The sequence below is a fragment of the Rhinichthys klamathensis genome, unplaced genomic scaffold (genome assembly GCF_029890125.1).
Source record: "Rhinichthys klamathensis goyatoka isolate OS25496 unplaced genomic scaffold, OSU_Roscu_1.1 h1tg000123l_1, whole genome shotgun sequence".
In the NCBI taxonomy this organism is placed as follows: Eukaryota; Metazoa; Chordata; class Actinopteri; order Cypriniformes; family Leuciscidae; genus Rhinichthys; species Rhinichthys klamathensis.
Genome location: NW_026606660.1, coordinates 5,397,540 through 5,421,698, shown reverse-complemented (window position 1 = coordinate 5,421,698; position 24,159 = coordinate 5,397,540). Strand labels below are relative to the sequence as shown.

Sequence of the window (24,159 nt, the reverse complement as noted above, 5' to 3'; positions counted from 1 at the left end):
TAGGAAGCATGGTTAGTTTTCACTGTTATGCTGATGATACGCAGCTCTATATTTCTTCACACCCTGACGAAACTTACCAATTCACAAAATTAATGAAATGCATAGCTGATATAAAAATCTGGATGACTAGCAACTTCCTACTACTTAATTCTGAAAAAAAAAAAACAGAGATTCTAATTATTGGACAAAAAACTTCCTCACGTAATAATCTAGAATACTGTCTAACACTTGATGGCTGCTCTGTCAAGTCCTCGTCATCGGTTAAGAACCTGGGTGTGCTATTTGATAGCAATCTTTCATTTGAAAGTCACATGTCTAGCATCTGTAAAACCGCATTTTTTCATCTTAAACATATATCTACATTGCATCATATGCGCTCAATTAAAAATGCAGAACAATTAGTTCATGTGTTCATGACATCAAGGCTAGATAATTGTAATGCTATTATGGGTGGTTGTCCTGCATGCATAATAAACAAACTACAGCTGGTCCAAAATGCAGCAGCTAGAGTTCTTACCAGAACCAGGAAGTATGACCATATTAGCCCGGTTCGGTCAACTCTGCATTGGCTCCCTATTAAACATCGTATACATTTTTAAATATTGCTGATCACTTACAATGCACTAAATGGTTTAGCTCCCCAGTACTTGAGCGAGCTCTTAACGCATTATAGTCCTTCAGTTTGGTCTACTGCCGAGGTTGCTGTGGCCACTGACTGTGTACGAGGTTTCTTTGACAACAGTGGATAAGCTGGAAGCGTTAATAAGTTCATACATCAGGAAATGGTTGGGAGTTCCACGCTGCCTCAGCAGAGTGGGACTTTATAGTAAAGGAATATTGCAGCTGCCAGTCTCTGTTTTAACCGAGGAGTTTAAGTGCGCCAAGGTCAGACTGGAAATAGAGTCACGCGACAAATGTGTAAGGGAGGCAGCACCTGTGTTAAAAACTGGTAGGAAGTGGTCAGCAAAGAAATCTGTGGTAGAGGCAAAGGCTGCCCTTCAAATTGGTGATATCGTGGGACAGGTACAGCATGAAAGAGGGGGTTTTGGGCTCAGTTTAGCTCTTCCTAAATGGCACAAGGCAGGCCCAACTCAAAGGAGGAAGCTGGTAGTTAACGAGGTGCGAAAGCAGGAGGAGAGGATGAGGTGTATAAAGGTCATTTCCCAGGCCATGCAGGGAGAGTGGATGAGATGGGAGAGTGTGGAACAGCGCAAGATGGGCTGGCAAGACCTTTGGTCAATGGAAGAGAGTAGGATCAGTTTCCTTATCAGGTCAACATATGATGTTCTCCCATCACCACAGAACCTAAACCTCTGGGTAGGAGAGGATCCCTCTTGTCCTTTGTGTTCATCACCTGCCACATTAAGGCACATTTTGACAGGATGTAAGGTGGCTCTTAGCCAAGGTCGGTTTACTTGGCGCCATGACCAAGTACTGCGATGTTTGGCTTTAGCATTGGAAGGCAAGCGCAACATGACCAATAAGTTGCCACCTGTTCTAGCAAAACATTACACACAAAAGACAATATTCCTCCGCCCAGGCGAGCCACCACCAAGAAAAGGTGTTAAAACCAATTCTCGCCCAAGACAACTGGAAGCTGCTAGGGACTGGAAAATGCTGGCTGATCTTGATCAACGGCTTATTTTTCCACCTGAGATTGCCACCACTAACCTCCGGCCAGATATTGTTTTGTGGTCTGGATCAGCACACATTGTTCAACTGATAGAGTTAACAGTGCCATGGGAGGATGCTGTAGATGAGGCATATGAGAGGAATAAACTGCGGTATGCTCATCTTGCCACTGAAGAAGAACAGCGAGGATGGAGAGTCCAGGTTTATCCAGTGGAAGTGGGCTGTCGAGGATTTGTGGCACACTCTACAACCTGGTTCCTCAGAAACGTCGGATTCAGTGGCCAAGAGTTGCGTCGCACAGTAAAGAACTTATCTGAAGCAGCAGAAAGGAGCAGCAACTGGCTGTGGTTGAGACGGAAAGATTCTAGCTGGCTGTGTACAGGCCGCCACGCTACGGTTTCGTAGAATTCTTGAAAACTTGAAGAGTCTGTTGGTTTATTTGTATAGGTTGTATAGTATTTACAGTCATTACGTTCCTGTGTATATTGCGTGAATGACGGCTGGTTGGGCAGATATTGTGTTTTGCGGTAGGTGGTATGCCATACGGAACCGTTGCCACTGAAACTGCATTAACGCACCAGTGGGGCTCGACAGCCTTAGTCAAACGGGTTGGCGCGTATGGTTGGGTTGCGGAGAGATTGTGGTTAGGTCTCAGCAGCAGGAGGGATGTAGAGGTCAGTAAGCTGGGCTGAGTTGAGTGGGGGACGGAGGGGGGTGACTCTGGGACGCCAGAGTCACTGTCGAGCCCTATTGAGGTGTCGTGGGCTAGTCGACGAAACACTGAGGACGGAAGGTGCCCACTTGAAGACCCTAGAGATGTCCCCTACTCGGCTCAATCCAGACGGTTGTCGTGCTGGTCCACTGGGGAGACCACACTGTAGTTGCAGCCGTTGTGTGTACTGACGTGCCAAGTATACTGCAGCCGTTAACGCCGGACAGAAGGAGATTCACATCACCATATGGATAGAAGCGTAAATGGATGGAGAGATGGAGAGAGAGAAGCATAGGTTACTGTAAAGCTACGTCTTAGTTTGTGCTTATCTTGGCGAAAGCCGAGTACAAATCAGCATGAGGTTTAACATCTACTCTCGTGTAATGGAAATCATAATCTTCACGTCTATTGCGATCTCAAAATTCCGGCCAGTTGATAATACCTAGAATATTAAAATCGACTGCTGGCGGTAGATCCTTTTCCTAGTTAGCACCAAAACTTTGGAACAATCTTCCTAACATTGCTCGGGAAGCAGACACACTCTGTCAGTTCAAATCTAGACTAAAAACACATCTCTTTGGCCTAGCATACACATAACACATTATAGACTTCTATAATTCAATTTAGGCTGCATAGTTTAGATCAGCCGGAACCGGGAACACTCCCCATAAATCCTGATGTACTTGTTACATCATAAGAAGGATGGCGTCTACGCTAATATTAGTCTCTCTGTTTATCCGAGGTTTACCGCAGTCCGCCGGATCCAGGCCGTATCCAGATCTGATGCAGGACCTGCGCCTGGACACGATGACAATGCAGTCCTGAAGTGTCAACCAGTCCCTTCCCTGTTTACTGAAGTCAGCCGGATCCCGGTCGTATCCAGGTCAGATGGTGGACCTGCACCTGGACCCACCCATGACGCATCCCTGAAGTGCCAGCCTCATCAGCCCCGTGAATGCCTCGACACGACAGCCATCGGCACTGATCCTCAACAAACTCGTCTCCATACCGGCGTGATGACTCCGACTTCCAACCAGATGGAACTGGATTAATATTCTGAATGTTCTGATCCAATCTGACTTCTGACCTGTAATGCTGCCTGGATCATAATCATACACTGTTCGCTCGTTGGCCCCCGACTGAGCCTGGGTTCTCCAAAGGTTTTTTCTCAATTCTGTCACATGATGGAGTTCTGGTTCCTTGCCACTGTTGCCTTGGATTTTGGCTTGCTTAGTTGGGGACATTTAATATTCAACTATATAATTGATCTCCCTTACTTAAGGTGGACGATGACACAATTTTCTTCTAGAAACAAACTTTGTTGTAATATTTTCATGTTATCACTGTGAAGCTGCTTTGATACAATCTGTATTGTAAAAAGTGCTATATAAATAAAGGTGACTTGACTTAATTGCATAATTACTGTGAAATTAAGCATACATCATTTATCCTGTTTAACGTGTTTATTTTTTCTTATACTACACGGCCGTTGAATGCTTGAATCTGGTTGGCGAACGGTCTAAGGTGTGCAATTATTTTCAGGGAAACGCACGGCTAAAGTAGTTCCAGGGAGGTCTTGACCGCATTACAGTTCCATATCACTTCGCGTAGTCAACTGTCATAACGGAAAATAGGATACAATTCATAACAAGAAAAAACATGCAGCCCCATGCGCTTAATCTGCCATTTTCGATGTCTAACTTCACAGTCAATGGAAACATGCAGTTTAATTTTAATAAAGTATAGAGTCCTATCTATAATCAATTGAAAATTAAACTGAATATATAAATAAATTGATAGTCCTGCTGCACGGGTTTTCGTAGCCTAATTATTGCAGATAATATAACACAATCATTAATTCAAATTATTTTTAATAGGCTGCTTGTTAAAAGGGCTTTGTGTTTCATTTATTAGGCTATAGTCTGTCAATAATAGAAAAAAAAAGAATGAACGAATTAATTAAAACGAATTGAATTAATAAAAAATAATAAAAAAATTGACGCAAATCATTTTCTCTCTCATTGCAACATCTCTCTCACACTTAATGTGAGGCCGGTTATGAATGTAATATGATACTTATGAGTTATGACTGAGCATGCGCAAACGCGTGTTCAGCGCGTTCAGTCTGTGTTCACAGTCGATGTTTAAAATCTGCAGTCGATGAAAACAGTCAGTCAGAATGTTTCAGCCAGTCGTTAAAGGGATAGTCCACTTTGAAATTAATTTTTGGTATGTTTTAGCTTACCTCAAGGGCATCCAAGATGTAGGTGTCTTTGTTTCCGCAGTAGTTTCAATTTTGATATTTTTTAGGTCAAACCGTTCTTGTCTGTCAGTCATATAATCCAGATCTATGGTCACCACCTCAAAGAGCATGCACAGAGAAGTCCAAATTAAACATGATTTAATGACTCGTAAATGTAAGTACACATTGATGGCCTAAGACACGAAACGAGCGGTTTGAGTGAGAAAACGAACAGTATTTATATCGTTTTTACCTCTTGTAACCACAGCCACGTCCAAGTGATCTGAGGGCGCGGGCGCTTCGGTCTGCGCAAGCGCCGGAAAGCGCCAGAAGTGATCTCTTGCGCGTGTACGTCACTCATTGTTTACACAGAGATTTCGAAAGTGTTACCTTTCACTGTGAAGATCTAAACATATTTAGATATACAGGAAATCGCAATGGAAGACGATTTCGATAAATCAACAGACAACGTTGAATTTTTTTCGCAACCGCGCGAGAGATCACTTCCGGCGCTTGCGCAGACCGAATCGCCCGCGCCCTCAGATGACAAATAAAGACACCTACATCTTGGGTGCCTTTGAGGTAAGCTAAAACATACCAAAAATTAATTTCAAAGTGAACTATCCCTTTAAAGGTGTCCCCAGCATTAGTCTGCAATCAGTGGCTCAAGCCTCCGTTACTAACTCTAAAATGACGTTTTGGAATAGCAACGGAGGCATGGGATTAGATGCGTAAGAAGTTAGTCCTACATACAAGTGCATTTTAATGACAAAAACTCGACAAACGTCTTGAAATACATCATCTGAACAATGTTTCGAGGTGTGGTAACTGTAGTATAAGCGGAATAATTGACTCCGGGCCGTTGAATTATTAGAAAAATAATGCACACTCTTGACCGCATTACCACCCCGGGTGTGCATTATTTTTCTAATAATTCAACGGCCCGTCGTCAATTATTCCTTACATAATTTCCTTTATCTAGTAAAGTTAACTATCAGATTGAAAGATGATTCTCACAAAAATGTATTTTCTGCACGCTTTTATCAAGGTAAATGTAGGTATTTTTCTAAAAAAGGTCACTTGGAAATAGGGATGCAACGATACCGCTTTTTCAAAACCGATCCGATCCGATACCAAAATTCTGAGTATTGGCCGATACCGATACCAATCCGATACCAGTGCAGTTTTTTTTTATATCAAGTAAAATTTCTATAACTCTATGTTTATAAGTTCAACACACAATCTACTTAATACAGACAACTTAATTTTAAAGAAAAACAACAAATCCAAAAAATATATGATCATAATCTGTGACAAAAATGCTATTATAGACTAGATTAGTGGATAATTCAGCAGTAAAATTTAGTCTAGAAAAATCACGAGTGCACAATAATTGTATAAAATCTGAACATTTAGTGAAAAAAAATTAGGGGAACAAATAAGAGACAATAAGTGTAACACTAAATCTGGTCAAACGTTACAAATTGCTCTTTGTATTGTTGTCAAATACATTCATGAAAAACAAGATAACAAAAATCAAAAAGATAAATTATTATATATAGCCTATATAGGCTACTATAAAATTGAGACATGTTTTAAATGTATAGCACTGCTGTTTAATGAGGCAGCAACATATGATAGATAGGACAGAACAAGAAAGGCTATTAATAATCTTTCATTGCGCAAAAGTAGTATGATATGATTATGAAAGACTCCAATACAGTGCGGCACACAGCGCTTATGCGCATCCCGAGCGCAGAATGATGTGCTTGAAGCAACACGGAGTCACAGCGCGTCGAGTCCGCATTGAAAAGTTCAAAGCACAAAGGAAAGACATATCGATGCGTAGTGTATTATACACAGTATCTATCTATGCAATCGTTTATTGAGCCTTTTCTTTTAATAGTTTTACATTTCAGTTACTGTGCGCGTGAAGAACTATATAGTGCTCTGACTCTACTCTAGTGTTGCGATCTAACAGACGCCCAGTAGAAAGTAACATGATTTAGTTACAGCAATACAGTCCTGCAATATAAAGTTGTTTTATGCGAAACCATAGACCTTTTATCTACAGATCAAGTATAATAATAGTAGCATTGAATCATCTTGTTGAGAGTTTCCTCGTGTTGACTCTTGTACCCGAACGCGACGCGCTGTTTGATGCTGAATGGAGAATGACTGACAGCCGCAGCGGAGGGAAAAAGTTTACGTGATCTTGAATTTAATGACTTAAAATATTAATTTATATCTCACATTATACTATATAATGGCTTTAGAACACTTAGAAGATAGTGCACGAAAACTTTATGGTGCTTTATAATGTTTTTGTGCCTTTTGTGGGGCTTAACAATAACACAGAATAATATGCACAATATCGGATTTGGATCGGCCTCGTCTGACCGATACCCGATCCGGCAAAAATGGCAGTATCGGAGCCGATACCGATACTGAGTATCGGATCGATGCATCTCTACTTGGAAACTCCAAAAGGACACTTAATAACCAAATGATATAAGGAGTCCATATAATTAATACATTTATGCACACCAAAAAATTTATAAATTCAGAATTCAGTGTACAGTATGTATACAGTGCAACAGCAATGAGCTTGTTTACGTTTTAGACATGTCAAGTTGCGATTCTGAACAGGACCCACATGGAGATGCCAAAAAAAATTTAAATAAACGACCAACCACCTAAAACTAAACCAACCGCATTGAGCTGACTGCATTATATGGCTACAATAGTACACAAATCAAATACTAATCACAGCAACATACATACACATGCCAGATAAAAACGTTATCCTGAATGTGTGTGGAAACAACGTGAATGTACTGAAATGTGTCATGAATACAATATGTGCGATTAGTGCGTAGAGAGCAAACATACATGGTTTGTTTGCGCATCAATAATAACAGACTCAGGCCTGCATACTGTACGACTCCTGAACGTCACTGCATTCGGCTTTACCTTGATTAAAATTTGCATCGATCAAAACTTTATTTGCGAGAAGTTGGTTTGCTTTATCCAGCCGAGAAATATATATATTCATTCATTCTTTATATACAGCATACACATAGATATGTTTCTTTTTCTGTCTCCTTAAAAAAGCTTCAGTGTCGTTTTAAAAAGTACTTTTTTGTTCTTAGCTTGTACTGTAGCTTGCCCTAAAAAAGTTAACTTGAGTATCTTGACTGCAATTTATGTATCTTTATGTATTAGTATCTTTTAGCTTGACAAGCTAGAGTCAAAATAGCTCCGCCAACACTGCACATTCATACACATTTCCATTTAAGTTTGACATGAACTTCTAAAATGACAGCTTCATCTGGTGACATTTAAATAATGCAACCAATGCTAATCTTAATTAGCATAGCACATGTTTTTAACTACTGCTGACTGTTTAGAAACTTAAAATAAACCCTTTAGCAGTACGCTTACGTAACGTGTATGTCTCTTAGCCCACGGAAACAAGTTACAAGTTATTACACTGGAGAAAACCTGTCATTTATGAAACTTGTACACCTTCAGGCATGGGCTCTGTTCCAAAACATAGGGAGCTGTTGCAGTGACACTCTAATACGCACAAATATACATAGAACATAAAAAAAAATTACATAAAACTCTTTACATTTATTTAGATGACCGAACTTTTTTAGCAATACTTTCGATATTGAATTATTTATGGGTATTTTTGGCAACAAAAAAAAAGTCGTGGCCTACTGGGAGTTGGACTTGAAGCCCGAAGGTCGCGGGTTCGAGTCTCAGTACCGGCAGGAAATGCAGGTGGAGGACCCACTGCTCCGGGTGTGTGATCATTTTGATGAAGACTTCATATCAAGTAAATATATCTGAATTTAAGAATGTATAGATAGTTGTACTGGAAAGCAAGCCAAAAATACGGAGTCAGAATTTATTTATTTTTCAGTGCAGAAACAGACTTCATCCCTAAAAATGCTCACAAGGTTTTTGGAAAGGAGCCAAGGTAGTCTTGAAACAGGGTTATTATTGGTATAACAGTAAACATTAAACTTTTGTAAGGAACAATGGCATCTTGGCCTGAAGCTCTGATGTCCAGCCGGAGTGGGATGATACGCTTCCCCTTCAGTCAGTTCCTCTCTTTTCTGCTACAGAACAGCATGTAATCAAGTGGCTTTTAGTATATTTAATGTAAGGACATAACGGCACGTTCTCAAGATGATAATCTCCTCAAACTCTCAGCATGAGCACGACATCATGAATGTTTCATTTCCGTATTACTGGGACTCTTTTCAGATCATCTCTGAATGCTCACACAGATATGAAAATCAGTAAAGTCTGCTGCACCTCGAAGGAAGAAAATAAAAGACCATTTCTCAATAAGGATAGCACATTTCCAGAAATTGATTACTTTCTACGCACACCAGTGATTTAATCTTGCAATTCTGTCAAACAGGCACAAAGAACGTGATGTTTTGTCTCCTTTTCAGCTTTTCGTCACTTTCCGAATCCGGCAGGATCAGACCTGCTCTGAAACTCTTCTGGCCACAGAAGATCCAAACACAAGCTCCAGCTTAAACACCAAGGATGAAGTATTCCTTCAGCACACATTCAGATGAGGCATTGGTTTACATTTCATTCTCTTATTCTGGGACTGAGAGCTGGTTATACACATATTTGAGGGCTGCTCAATCTTTGATGTCAACATTCCTGTAAATTTAGTTTCAAATGTAATCAAACACAGATGAATCAGCCAATTCAAACTACTCTTCAAACTACTGTTTTTTTTTAAGAAAGTCTTATTCTCATCAAGGCTGTATTTATTTGATAAAAAATACAGTAAAAATGAAATATTGTGAAATATTACAATTTAAAATCTGTTTTCCACTTAAAATTGTTTTAAAATGTAAGTTATTCCTGTGATCAAAGCTGAATTTTCAGCATAATTACATTACATTACAGAAATCATAAATGCCCATGAGTCAGTCTAGTATGGCCTTTACGACATCTTTTATACCCAACCCAACTTGGTCATATCTGGATTTAAAAGTGTAGATGCAAATTTCTCTCACCACAAGATTTATCTCAAATAACTTATTATTTGTTATTATGAGATTATGACATTCTACCCATTCTGCTTGCCATTTATATAATATATACTGGTTGATAATTTGGGGATCAATAAACATTTCTTATTACTATCAATGTTGAAAATGGCAATCAATGTTGATTAATATTTCTGTCGAAGGTTTTTCAGGATTGTTTGATGAATAAAAATTCAAAAGAACAGCATTTATTTGAAATAGAATTATTTTGTAACATTATAAATGCCTTTACTGTCACTTTTGATCAATTTAATTCATACATATATATACACACACACACACTGACCCCAAACTTTTGCGGAATTGTACTTCTCCACTATAGGATGCCTGAAATACTCTGAACGCACGCAGTAAACAAATAAAACATGGAAGACCGACTGTGGTAAAACTATATTAGTTAAATTGGGTGGTTCCAAATTCCTATGCACCCCATTTGATGAAAAACTTCTCTATCGTGGGACATTATGCAGGAAAACGGATCTCCAGGATCAATACCGAGCAGCTCTAGCATATTTATACAGTACATGGCCACCAATGAACAGCGTGATTAACATCACTAACCAGGGTTGATGTAGACATGAGCCAGCTCTGGTTTCCTACCTGGACTCTGCTGCTGGGATCCTTTTTAATCCATTTGATGACCGTCTCATAGACCAGCTCCTCAGCTTTTGTGTTCAGGCTGTCGTTGGACATGTAACTAACCAGGTCTTCTTTGGAAATGTTCAGGATTTCATCTTGACCGGCCACATCGGGGAAGTTCTGCAGGGCGAAGGCCTTTGCCATGTTGTGGAGCTCATTGCACTGCATCGCCTCAGCCATGGCCAACACTCCCAGACAGTTACTGGCCGTCAGCTGTTTCTCTGCGAGAGGAACACACACACACACACACGCATGAGCAGGGAAACAAACCCTGAACGCATTAACAGTGAGAGGTGTTGGAAGATTACATTTATCCAAGTGTGTTGCTGCGAGTATAATATCGCAAGCAGCTAGTGGGAAAAACACCTAAGCATGGGAATCGATTGGACAGGAGGACAGGAGGCTCACCGGGGACTTTGACAAGCCCAGACAGACACATACCTTTTTTACCGCATGAAAGGTCAACCAAACCACTATTAAACCTGCTCATTCTTCATAATGCACAACTAAAACAGCAGTTTGGGCTTAAACCTGTATATTAATCATTTGATTTCCATTATGTGATGCATTGATTGTAAATTTGATCACCCATTCAAGTCAGGGTCGTCAAATACAGTGGAAAAAACGTCACTTCGTCCATTTGCTTCAATTATTTACAAGAGTGATAGCCACATTCTACAACCAAATTCAGTCCTAAAAATCACTAATGACTAATAACACCTATGTATTCTCGTTTAGACAGGCATACTAATAAATAAATAAATAAAAATAACAAGCAGAGCAACATTTTAAATAAATATCAAGTAGGCATAATAATAAATACAATAAAATAAATATAATATATAAATAAATAAATAATACATTTAAATATATATTCTAGAAATAATGTAAAACAAATGCTATAAATAAATATTTGTATTATGATATAAGATTACATATTAAACTTTCTATAGGTGGCATTTCAAACACTAATTTTTAATATCAAGTAATGTTTCTGTAAATATGTCATATGTTGTATGACATGTTTATGGGTAATTCACGCTTAAAAGTGACATTTTTATAAAAAAAATTACAAATAAAAATCACAGGATTCTATTTTAATTTTGTTTTGTACAATAATTTTGACTAATAATAATTTACAAGAGTTTAGTGATGCTGTGTGCATTTAATTTGCTGTGTGCAATCTTTCATTACTTGATATTATTGCTGCAACCAGAATTACAATTAATTAAACCGCATCAATTATTTGCAAGATTTTATAAAGGCTGCATTATCTACAACAGTAAATAACTGTTGGCTTTAATTGGGTGAAATTGCAGGTGTGAGCATTATTCTTGCTGTGTTAAATCAGGCGAGCTCTGGATAAAGGCGTAAAGAAAACACACGTCTCTTCAAAGCACTTAAAACACAGTTAAGTATAATGAAAGCACACTAGGTTATAAAACCATACATGGCTTTGATTTCTATCACCAAATACTTCAATGCACCATCTTGATTATAAGAACTCAGAACTCTTTCCGGCTGATGAAATCTTGACTACCCGCAAGATGAATCTTCTTTGGCGAGCGTTCATTTTTCATACGCATTCAAGTGTCATGTCGCTTATCTGAAGCAGTCACGCTAACAAGAAGTTTTAAAGTCAGTCTTGCACATTTCGATTTTTCTTCTATAACTTTTTTGTATACTGAAGTAGATGGAGCACTCCAGCAAATCCCACCAGGAGAGAATGTCATTTCATAGCCGTTGAGGTGCTGATAGATTAATAAGCTCCAGATCCCAGGGGTTCATGGGAAGAGAAGTACAAACCAGAGCTGTCAAAGCTGCCGACATTGACTTTCTGATTCCAAAGCTAAACTCATTATTCACATTCCTCACACCTGCCTTATCAACACGAATCTAAAAAGGGCATAATTCATGAGTGTTAAAAAGCAGTTCGATAACTCAACAAAGTTTAGTGCCGTCAAATATAGTGAAAAAAACGTCACTTCGCCAATAGTTCAAAGTTCGGTACAACTATTTACACGAGTGACAACCACACTCTACAACCAAATTCACTCCTGAAAATCACAAATGACTAAAAATGCCTATTTATTAGCTTTTACACAGACAAAATAAATAAATAAATGAAGCCAAGTGAAAAAACAATACCAAATGAAAAAATATAAATATTTTATAAATGCATATATACGCATAATAATAAATATAAAACAAATAATAAATGTATAAATAAATGGTAAACAACTGTGTTATACATAAATATTTGTATAAATCATTTTAACTTAATTTAAATTAAAACTACAAAAATAAACTACACTAAAAACATGAATTTATATGCAAATCGTTCTATTTCAATTCTGCTTTGTACAATAATTATCATAAATTTTGACTAATAATGGCTATTTATTCTTTATACAGGCATAAAATAAATACATAAGCAAATACATAAACAGTTCATTGGAAAAATGTAATACAAATTATTTATACAAATAAATATTATATTCATATATATAATTTCTTATAAATAAATGTTGTAAATACATATCTGTAAGTTATTAAATATAACTTTATAGGTGGCATTTCAAACACTGATTTTTAATATTAATGAATGTTTCTCTAAATATGTCATACGTTGCATGACAACATGTTTACAGGTCATTCAGTGACATTTTTATTAAAACTACAAACAGAAACTACACTTTTAGCATGAATTCATTAGAATGTTAATCAATTTAATTTGTACTTAAGATCAAATTCAAACTCGAATCCTGCATTCTGCTTGCATCTCAATGCAACTTCTGAAACTCAATAGACTCCACTGCATTCCTCAATTCAGTTGTGAATGGTGCAGATCACCGGCCACAGCCACCCGACAGGATCGACATGCTGAAATATGTATGGATTGTCTCCTCGGAGTCTGGCTTGTAGTGTAATATCTGACTAAAATATCACGAAAAGTATTCTGATTACTAGATATTAGTGTATATCATTGTCAAGACATCTGATCGCAAGCAGCGTGCAAGCCATTACGAGTGCTGTAATGAGCAACAGTATTTCTGATTCACTTCAGTCCACAGTAGAGTGTGTGTGTGTGTGTGTGTGTGTGTGTGTGTGTGTGTGTGTGTGTGTGTGTGTGTGTGTGTGTGTGTGTGTGTGTGTGTGTGTGTGTGTGTGTGTGTGTGTGTGTGTGTGTGTGTGTGTGTGTGTGTGTGTGTGTGTGTGTGTGTGTTCATCTGTCAATCAACATAACACAAGCCTCCAGCTCTGAGGGGGGAAACAGAATCCAAAAAGAGAATGTGAGACATGAATGGAATGAATAATGAGCATATTCCCTCACGGCTTCACCATGAAGTTACAGTAAATTACTCAAAGATTTTAGAGTACCTACAAAAACAAACTCATTAGAAAGCCTATTATCATAATTTGTCCATGAGAGATTGAAAACTACAATCATGTTCTGCATTTATTGCAGCCTTTATTTCCTCAGGTCCTCTTTCAATGTTAGACAAGGTTACTTGCACCAAAAACAGTCGTGATTTTTTTTTCTCATGACTATATTTCTCCATCTCACTGACCGGACGTGATGCGACATGTTTCTCTGAACAAAAACCGGTACATATTCGGATCCGGCTGTTGTATGAAATACATGCAATTTACTGTTCATTCAAACAGCAACGAATTAGTGGTAACACTTTACAATAAGGTTCATTAGTTAGTTAACATTAGTTAACTACATTAATTAACATGAACTAATAATGAACTGCACGTATACATCATTTATGAATCTTTGTTAATGTTAATTTCAACATTTACTAATACTTTATTAAAACGTATTAATTAATAATAATTATATAATAATAAAATGCCCTATTAATGCACTGTGGACCTAACCCTAACATGAACTAACAATGAACAGCTGTATTTTTATTAACTAACATTAAAAAAGATTAACAAATACAGTAACAAATGTATTGCTCATGGTTAGTTCGTTAATACATGAACTAATGTTAACTAATGAACCTTATTGTAAAGTGTTACCAAATTAGTTGCTTTAGGAACACAGCTTTGGTGAAATGGAAACATCTAGGGAAACATTTCTTACCGAGGAAGGAGACACAGACTTTGCAGAAAGTGTTGAACTGGAACTTGTTGGCCGCCTCCAGTAAGGTCTTGGCGTTGGCCGAGTCGATAATGAGGGAACCGGTATAAACAAACTCCAGGAGAAGCTCCAGAACGTCTGAACTGATGTTGCTCATCGTCAGCTGCATCTTCTCACCGTTTCTGTTCTCGCCCGATAACCTGGACACAGATTGAAGAGCGTTAAACCAGAGACCTGCAGGTTGGGTCTCAACTGCAACTACCAGTAGAGAAGGTAAAACCATATATATGTATTAAGTGTACAACAACAACAACTTTTGGTCTGTTCCAAAACTTGACTTCTGAGCTACTTAAAATAAACATTATTATTAGAAAAAAAATGAAAATTAGAAATGTTGAAATACTAAAATTTAATAAAATAAAAAAGGAAACACTTTACAATACAGTTTCATTAGTTAACAGTAGTTAACTACGGTACTTTAGTTAACATGAACTAAGAATGAACAATACTTCTGCTGAATTTATTAATCTTAGTTAATGTTAATTTCATCATTAACTTATGCATGATTAAAATCAAAAGTTGTATTTGTTAACATTAGTTAATGCACTGTGAATTAACATGAACTCACAATGAATGACTGTATTTTTACTAACTATCATGAACAAAGATAATAAATACTGTAGCAAATGTATTGCTCATTGTTCGCTCGTGTTAGTTAATACATTAACAAATGAGACCTTATTGTAAAGTTTTTTCCCCCAAAAAAAGACTTTTGTATGGACTACTTGTATGGTGTTTCTTATTGTCCATTTAGGAGCTTGTCATGGTCACTGCTACATCATTTCAGAAAAAATTCTACAATAATTTTACACTGTAAAAATACAAAATGACATGAGGTACAATAAATAATGGTTTGCTTTTGAGGGAACTATTCCTTTAAGAAACAATTAAAAACCTATCAAGCATTGCAAAGTGGGATGGACTCATTTGGAAGAGCATCCACTGAAGCTGTTCAGCGAGTGTGACTCAAAGTCAGGCCTGTGAGTCTCTCTACAGCGGCGCTTCAGGGAAAATTTGAGTGAGCTGCTATGCATTTCCATGCATAATACATATTTAAAGGCATATGGGGAGTGCAGATTGTCTGGCTCCTGAGATGAGCTGCACTCCGTCTAGAAGAGGGGCATTGGCTTAGCGTATCTGCACAGGGCTGATTGACTTTGTTTTTTTCCATTGTTTGGGTGCAAGTTATAGACGCTAAACCTCAATTATTAGGGATGCTGCAAAAAGACATGAGAGGTGTCTCGAGAAACAAAAGCTCATAATGACGTTCCATTAATGGACGGCGGGTGGTTAGACATGGCAGTGAGGTGAAAATAATAATAATAATAACATCCTCTCTTCTGCCTCAGCTATAGTTCCTATTCTATTTGAACACATGCTTTAAAGGTGAAGTGTGTCCTTTCTAAAAGTCACTATCAGCATCAAACTGTACAAGTTTTACATTGCGGCAAGACAATGTGAAGGGTTTTTGCCCGTATTTCAGACAAACACTTTTCACTGATGGATAAAATCAAGTGTTATCACATTTTTAAAGTAAAAATGGGGTTTAAATGCACTTTCATGTTGCACAAAAACTGAGAAAGAATCAAGTATTTTAGCATCAAAAATTGTACACTTCCTCTTTAACCATATCATAGCATGTGATTTAGTGAGCCTTTATGAAGACACTTGAAGTCTAGGTATATTTAGAACCTATGCAAAGACAAATACATGCTACATATGACAGACAGACAGACAGTGATGTAAGCAGGGAAGGAAAGGAAGGGGTAGAAAATCAGTTCTGCCACAGGGAACCAGCAGCCATCCTACAGGGAAAGGGACCATTCCATGACTGGGACGTGGATTTACTTTCAAATACCTGCCAAAACAGAGTTCAACACGGCCTGCGTACGAACGGTGATATTAGACGTTATAAGAGGTTTGACTTGGAGGGAGGCAAAAGGCAGAGTATGAGGTAAGGTGGGTGTCTCTGGCGCTGGCTGAAAAATCAAGAAATGTTACTCCTGAAAAGAAAAACAAAAATGCAAAGTTTATTGCTGTCAGGTGTAAGTGGAGGAGGAGAAATATTAAGAAACAAAAGGCAAAAAAAAGTAGTCAACCATTAAGAGGTGGGAAAGAAAAAAGAAAATAGAAAATCAGCCCTCTCTCTTTCCCTGAGATCAATTAGAGAAATCTAAATCCACACTCCCACTCGCACTATTTCCATAAACCGTTCCGCTCAGAAAAGAGCTTTTTGGCCATAATTTTATTCTCAAGTATGAACGTCTGCCCTGAAAAAAAAAGATCTATATGGTTATCAAAATCGTTCTTTTCATCCACGGTCTATGACTGTTATATTGATTAGACTGTGAAAATACAGTATGGCACTCAAAGTGGGAAAAAAGCCTAATATGTGCATGATTATGCTGGTTTCTAAAACGCTGTCTTTAGGATATATTCTCGGGCAGCGTGGCATGCCATATCATTTGTAGAGATACCAGAATGCATTGAGATAAGCTCAGTGGAAAAAAAATATATCTATATTTTATTAAAAATAGATACATTTTATAAATATTTTATAAATAAATAATACACAAATGCATAAACAAAGAAATGAAAATGAAAATAAATGACAGCATAAAAAATAAATTTTTATTCTCAGAAAATAGTTTTTTGGCCATAATGTTATTCTCAAGTTTGAAACCTGCCTCCCCTGACATTTTTCATTACATGGTTATACAAATCGTTCTTTTTGTTCACGGACTACGACTATTATATTGATTAGACTGGAAAAATACAGTGATGAAAATATGGCACTCAAAGAAAGAGAGGGGTTTCTAAAATTGACATAATTTCCATGTTTCCCATTTTCCAGGAAATTTCGAGCACATTCATTTGCCTACGTCCTTGAGATAAAATAATCTATAAATGTGACTGCTTTCTTTATTTTGGAGTTCGCTGACATTACGAGCATACTGTTGGACAACATCACACCTTTTTTAGGTGGAACTACTTTTCTAGCCCTGTATAGTTTATGTATAGTTTACTTCTTGAGCTGGTCAGGACATCCAGCTGTGGATTGCAAGTTTTGAACCCATTGCTCTAAACCGCTTAAACGTACGCCTATACTGTATTCCTTCTTCCATACATGAAAAATTATAAAAGAATCAAAACAAAAGCAGCCAAGTAGATATCAAACCACTGGAACTTCAGAGTTAAGCGTACTCTTAAATGGAACAAAACAAATCAAGAGCTGCCAAACTAAAGTGGGCTCTTCAACGCCAGCTATCCGTCTCAGACTAATAACGTAGTGTCTATGCTAATATATACGTGGAAACACTCAGCAAGTGGCAAAATGATGGATGCACTGCCAGAAACAAAGCACAAATATTCAATAAAATCCATCAGTCAGGATGAATCTCTGGAGATATTGTGAAATTCATAAGAGGCGCTGCCTTCTATCAATGTGAACGAGGAAGTGCTAATGGCTAGATATTACATTCAAACGCAGATTCACTTAGTGCATGATTTGCTAAATGGATGAATCACTTTTTAATGCACATTTTCTCTGAGAACGACAAATGCAGCAGGTGTTCTTTATAGACTATTAGATAAACCCGGTTCGTTTAACTGATATAAATGACGGACACCCTGATAACGACTTCAGTCTCAGCCGGATTCGCCCATTAAAGGGCCGAGAGACATCTCTGATATTAAACTCAGATTACAGCTCAATGCATGTATCATTTTCAAAGATCAATGTTTCGTTTAGATTTGATATTCATCATATAGGGTTTTTTCTCTCTCTAAAAGTTCATAGATTAAAGACAGCTCTTCTAAAATGTAAACAAGCAAATAATCAGGCTGAAATAGTGTAAGACCACTCACATTTTTCCCACTAGAAATGCACGATAAATAAATAATGCAAGAATGTTTTAGTATGCCAAAAGCTTTACAAATCACGGCTCGCCATTGATTTTAAGTGTCAGACTGAACTTTCCAGTTGAACTCTTTGAGGTGGAACTGGATTAAGCAATCGGTTCATATGCATTATATTGCCTTAATAACTGTTGACAGGATTACATATTTTGTACTTTGTGAAAAAATAAAGAAACACAGAGCTAATGTATTTTTCAACTAAATGGCGATGCTACTGTGTGACTCTGTACATGTCTGTTCTGTAACCTAATGAGCTGCCTACAGGCATCATATGTGCATGATTATGCTGGTTTATAAAATGCCTTCTTTTGGATCTATTCCAAGGCAGAATTGTAGAATGCATTGCAACAAGCTCAGTGAAAAAAATTTATACGCATAGTAATAAATGAATAATTAAATGCATAGGCCTATGCATAAACACATTTTGTAAATGCAAAAAATAAATAAATGCATAACGAATGCATAAACGAATAAATGCATGAACGAATTAACAAATGAATAATCGTGAAGTGTTCATCATGAACCTCAAAGTCAATTATAATCAGCTATGAGTTGTGTATGAAAGTTGCATATAATTTAGAATGCTACCTTGACAGCTCACTAGGTTCTAGAACAGAAATGTTCTCGTTTCCTCTGCGTTCTTAGGAGGGCAATCTAGACATCGATGAGAGTGTTACATTCTCCATGCAAAGGCCCTAGTTTCAGTCCCTTCAGTCCCGAGCAGTGAAACTCAAATCGCTTTTGCGAGGTGTATCAGCACATTTTGGGAATCACGAGAACAAACTTCTGAGTTTTTGCTCCTAATGCCGTTTTTATTGCTTCTGCTCGTGAGATAGCTCGACTCGACCAGGACTAAATTCACAATCAAGCTGGAGTACATGTATCATGACATACAGTATATTATACAGGAATTTGAAAGCATTACAGCAATTACACAAGCCAGTCAATGCCCTGGTTCATGTGATTGTTTTTGACTGAAAAAAGGCTGATAGAGATAGATGTACAGTGCATTCAACACTCTAAAAAATGCTGGGTTGTTTTAACCCAACTTTGGGTCAAATATGGACAAACCCAGCCATTGGGTTACATTTTTTAATTTACATTTTTAACCCAACGTTTGGTTTTGTCCATATTTGACCCAAAGTTGGGTTAAAACAACCCAGCATTTTTAGAGTGAATGGTTTGTACTGTTGTGCACTTTGATTCATAAACATATTGACCATATAAAACCTACTGTATGATGTTTGATATGAACATTGCTGAAAAACATGTTGCACACAATCTACTAAATGTCTTCTGTCGTCTGAATGCTTAGACTTTTTTTAGCAAGTAGAAAGCCTGGGTGTAATTGTAAAAACGTCCCCTTTCAGCTTGTGTCTTTTTGCTGCGAAATCTTCACTGATTTTTTATTTTTATTAAGTAAATGTAATAATAACTTTTATATTGTTAGTTATATTTCAAGATGAACTTAGGTTTACTTGATTATCCATAAATAATACAATAAATTTAAATTTAAGAATCAAATATGATCCATCAGGCTTTTACAGTTTATTATTCATCTCTCAATCACCATTGTATTGTACAGCATTATATGTTTTAAAACTACAACATTTTTTTTATCATAATACTAAGCATTTAAATATAATCTTACTATAACATATTATTGGCAGATATAGTGACAACATTTGCATTTTTATGTAAGTTTATAGTGTTACAAATATCTCACTGATGTACATTACAAGCTATCAGAGATTCATCTTGCTTTTTATCAATATAAATATGAGAAACTTTTTACATTGGGAAACATTTTCCCAATCACTGTGGGATAAATGTAGATGTTATGTTCATATTTCCACAATTTTTTTCTGCTGGCTAATAAAAGTCAAGCACCAAACAAAATGTTTTAAGTTTTAAAGGTTTGATACAACCGTTCACAACAAATTTACTGCAAACTGTTTGCAAGCTCATTTGCATGTGAAAACATGAATTTGCAGTAAATGTGTAGCACAATTCTCCCCAAGAGCTTTACCAGAAGGGCTCCTGATGTAAAAAAGATTCTGAGATTGTACATTTCTTTGCCTGTAAACATGATTCTGTATCGGTTTTTACTCAAACAACATCCAGTCAGTCACACGGCTCTGGGACACCCGACTGCTGATATCAGCATCAATATGAGACGGCAAGTCGGCAAGAAACAGAATTTCCCGAAGCATAAACGAGAGATCCGTGCAGTTTGCAGTTTGGCTTAATCCCGACGGCACGCTCAAAGCGCTGTGTGAATTTCCACGCAGATACGGAGCGAGTCACAGCAGGTAAAAGGTGAAGAGGGACAACTAAAACATCCCGCCTAAGCACTTGACATAGACAGCCGGAGCGCAGCGCTGATGCCATATGCCAAACGTACTCCTAAAATCTGCCTTTCATTTGTTTTGACATTTCCAAAGCATTTCAAACGAAAACCCCCAGTCATGGAACTTCTTCGCCCATTAAAATGCTAATTGGCGCGCTTAATAAATGGAGGTGAAAGTGCCAGATTGGTCCACGCCTTGACCTTTTTCAGCAGAGAAATACATTCGTTGGTGGAACAGACAGAATGGCTACTGGCCCTGTGACAGGAACCGATGTCTTCAGACCTGCAAGAGATGGGGAGGGAAAAGGAGGCGACACAAATGCACCCTACGAAAAGAACAGAATAGATCAAGGACGGGAGGAAAGCAAACCTTTTCACCATGTCCTTGAAATACAAGCTGCAGGAAGCTAGAACATTTTGATGGACTTCAAACTCTTTGCCTTCAACAATTATTTTCAGGTCTGTAAACTCTTTCTCTCTCCGCTGCTGGTTCAATTCCTTCAACATTTCTGTAGAACAAGAGAAAGAAGAGAAACAGTGATTTTTGTATTTTCTGAGATCGAAGCACACAGCATATGATGACACAACCAATCATTGTTTGAAGAAAAACAGGAAATGATTTGTTTGTGCAAGTAAAGGGCTGGAAAAGATTTAGAGTAGAGGGATAAAACCATCAGGCATGAAGGAAAAACAACAACAAAAGTGAAAAGCAAAAGGTCAGTGCTCAGTGCTTTCATTGTGAAACAAATACTGAACTTTGTCAGTAAGATGTGCATGTCTACAACTAAAATTTCAAAGGAATATTTCAACTAAAAATGAAATCGCTGTCATCATTTCAAATATGTATGGATTTCTTTCAGTTCTTTTCAAAAATGTTATTTTTGGGTGAACTTTTCCATTCACAGACAATGGAGCGCTACAGTCAGGATCTGAAAATAAATAAATAAAAATCATTCATGTTCTCCTTAGAGAATTACATTTTCAACCGTAATGTATAAACCTGTTTAACCCTTGTGCTGCATTAGGGACATTTTTGGTCTTTTGCAGTTTAATTTCTTTGACCATTTTGGCTGTTTTAATGCAAATGGTATGTAATTTGGCAAAATTGTGACTTTTTAGATAAATGTAAAAAAAATTATCCCATTTTGCAAAATATGTATAACACACTCTGTGTAGAACAAATAGTAACACTCAGCACCATAATGGACAAAAATGTCCCATTGAAACCCATTAAAACGTCGTTTAAAGCCGGAGCCATCATTAATACACGAATCATGATTTATGTTGAAACATCCTTTCATTTTGAAGCAAAAGCATTATATTTGCATTATATAGTGTATTCCACCAGATGACGTCACTACATAGGTATTCCCTATGGGTGGAAATGCATGTTATTTTCCTGGTTTCCACTAGGGGCACTATTGACTGTGTTATGAAGCATTTTAATGGCTCAATGATCTAAAATTGTTTCTGAGTATGTGTGGATGTCTGAGAGCAATGTGTGTCTGCGTTGAAAAAAGTGTGTGTGTGTGTGTAGGGCCTAAATATAATACATGGTGTTTAGGCGAGTGACAAATCACAATATCCTGAAGGTCATATTTTACCCTTTCTGTCCTCTCTCTCTCTCTCTCTCTCTCTCTCTCTGTGTGTGTGTGTCAGTGGTGTATGATGTGTGTGTAGGCGTGTGTGTGTGCGTGTGTGTGTGTGTGTGTGCATTTAGCAAGAGAAAGCGCTTCTCACTGCATTGTTTTCTTTCGGTTTGATTCATGCGTATTTTACGCACAGACATGAACCTTTGACACAGCTTCGTTTTTTTTTAGCAGTCTATGTTTCAAAGTTAATTGATAATTTCTCACATACGTAGAGGCACAAACACAGCCATGCAGTCAGTCCTTAGACAATAATAACACCTTTCATCTTGCGGCAACACAAAGATTTAGCTGCGAGGGATCCAAAACAAAGTCTGCCTTTGTTTTGGATTAGACTAGTTGAGAAATCATACAAGTGCGGTTGATGCAAAAGTTATAAAGCTGTGCACATCTTTGGTGTGGCAATTTCAAACTGAGCAGAAAATTCAGAGGAAAGTGGGTCTGCAGACACCCATGACAAGAGGAGGAGGGGGTGCAGTTTCTGCCCTAACAAAAAAAGAAAAATCTCCACCACCTCCTCAAAATGTGGCATTTACATCTGTAAGGAGCATGCATTGCAATTCTGCAGCTCCTGCAAATGAGCTGAAGAATGATTTTGTTTTGAAGTTTTGATATGTTTTAATAATAATAATAATAATACTTCATTGCATTTTATATAGAGCTTTTCTCGGCACTCAAAGCGCTTTACATAGAAGGGGGAATCTCCTCAACCACCACCAATGTGCAGCTCCACCTGGATGATGCGACGGCAGCCATACTGCAAATTTGGCCAGGATGCCGGGGTTACACCCCTACTCCGAAAGACATCCTGGGATTTTTTGTGACCACAGACCCACACAGAGCACAAGGAGAGCACCCCCTGCTGGCCTCACTAATTTTATATTTATAGAATTAAATTGTTTATAGAAAAAATAAAAATTCATGTTCATGGTGATCTTGTAGTTTTGCTTTCTTTCTATAGCAAATTTTGATGTGTAGTGAGACAGGCACAGGTTATAATCACCTAGTAGAAATCAGGAAAATGTTTGCAGTACTACAGATGTTTGCAGTATGTCAAATATATGACAAATGGTACCAACTGGTGGAAAACAGTAAAAAGTAAATATTTTACCCCAAGGCTTGGTAATGACAGGGTATTTGAATAGAAATTATGATTTTATGATATTATGACAGTGGGTTCAAAAATGGATATTTGAATGGGTTCAAATAGGACCAAATTTGTCCTTAACGCGCTATGTGTGATTTTTTTTAAAAATCTTACATATCACAAAAAAATAAAAATGCACCAAAAATAATGTTGCTGCTAATCTTTGACATATTCAAGACTGTGATAATCCAAAGCCAAGGTTTTCACTTTGCATTTAGTATATGGAAAATAATTACATTTTTGTGTTTTTTCCTCTTATACAAATTGATGGTATCACCACCAAAACTGGTATTTAAAGGGTTAAAATCCTGAAATTAAATAAATATTTGGTAGTTATGATGAGGACTGATGCTGGTTAAAAGATTTAACTCAGTAAAAGTGGAAAATAATAATAATATATAATATTTTAGGCAATGTTTAATATGTGGCCATTTTTGTCCCTTAACGCGCTAAGAGGGATTTTTTTTTTAAATCTGACATAACACAAAATCTTTAAATGCACCAGAAATAATGTTGCCGCTAATCTTTGACATATTCAAGACTGTGATAATCCAAAGCTAAAGTTTTCTCTTTGCATTTAGTGTATGGAAAATAATTACATTTTTGTGTTTTTTCCTCTTATACAAA

At 37.3% G+C, this 24,159-nt stretch overlaps 1 protein-coding gene across 2 annotated transcripts in view; it reads right to left on the bottom strand.

The window, feature by feature from the left end:
- The window catches only part of LOC130088931 (kelch-like protein 29), a 184,992-nt gene that overhangs the window by 71,377 nt on the left and 89,456 nt on the right, over positions 1 to 24,159 (bottom strand). For both annotated transcript variants that reach the window (XM_056255941.1, XM_056255942.1), the window contains 3 exons: positions 21,107 to 21,245; positions 14,412 to 14,608; positions 10,274 to 10,533 (listed from right to left, as the gene is read on the bottom strand). In XM_056255941.1, the coding sequence (XP_056111916.1) occupies positions 10,274 to 10,533; positions 14,412 to 14,608; positions 21,107 to 21,245 (596 nt within the window). The remainder of the gene's footprint in view (positions 1 to 10,273; positions 10,534 to 14,411; positions 14,609 to 21,106; positions 21,246 to 24,159) is intronic.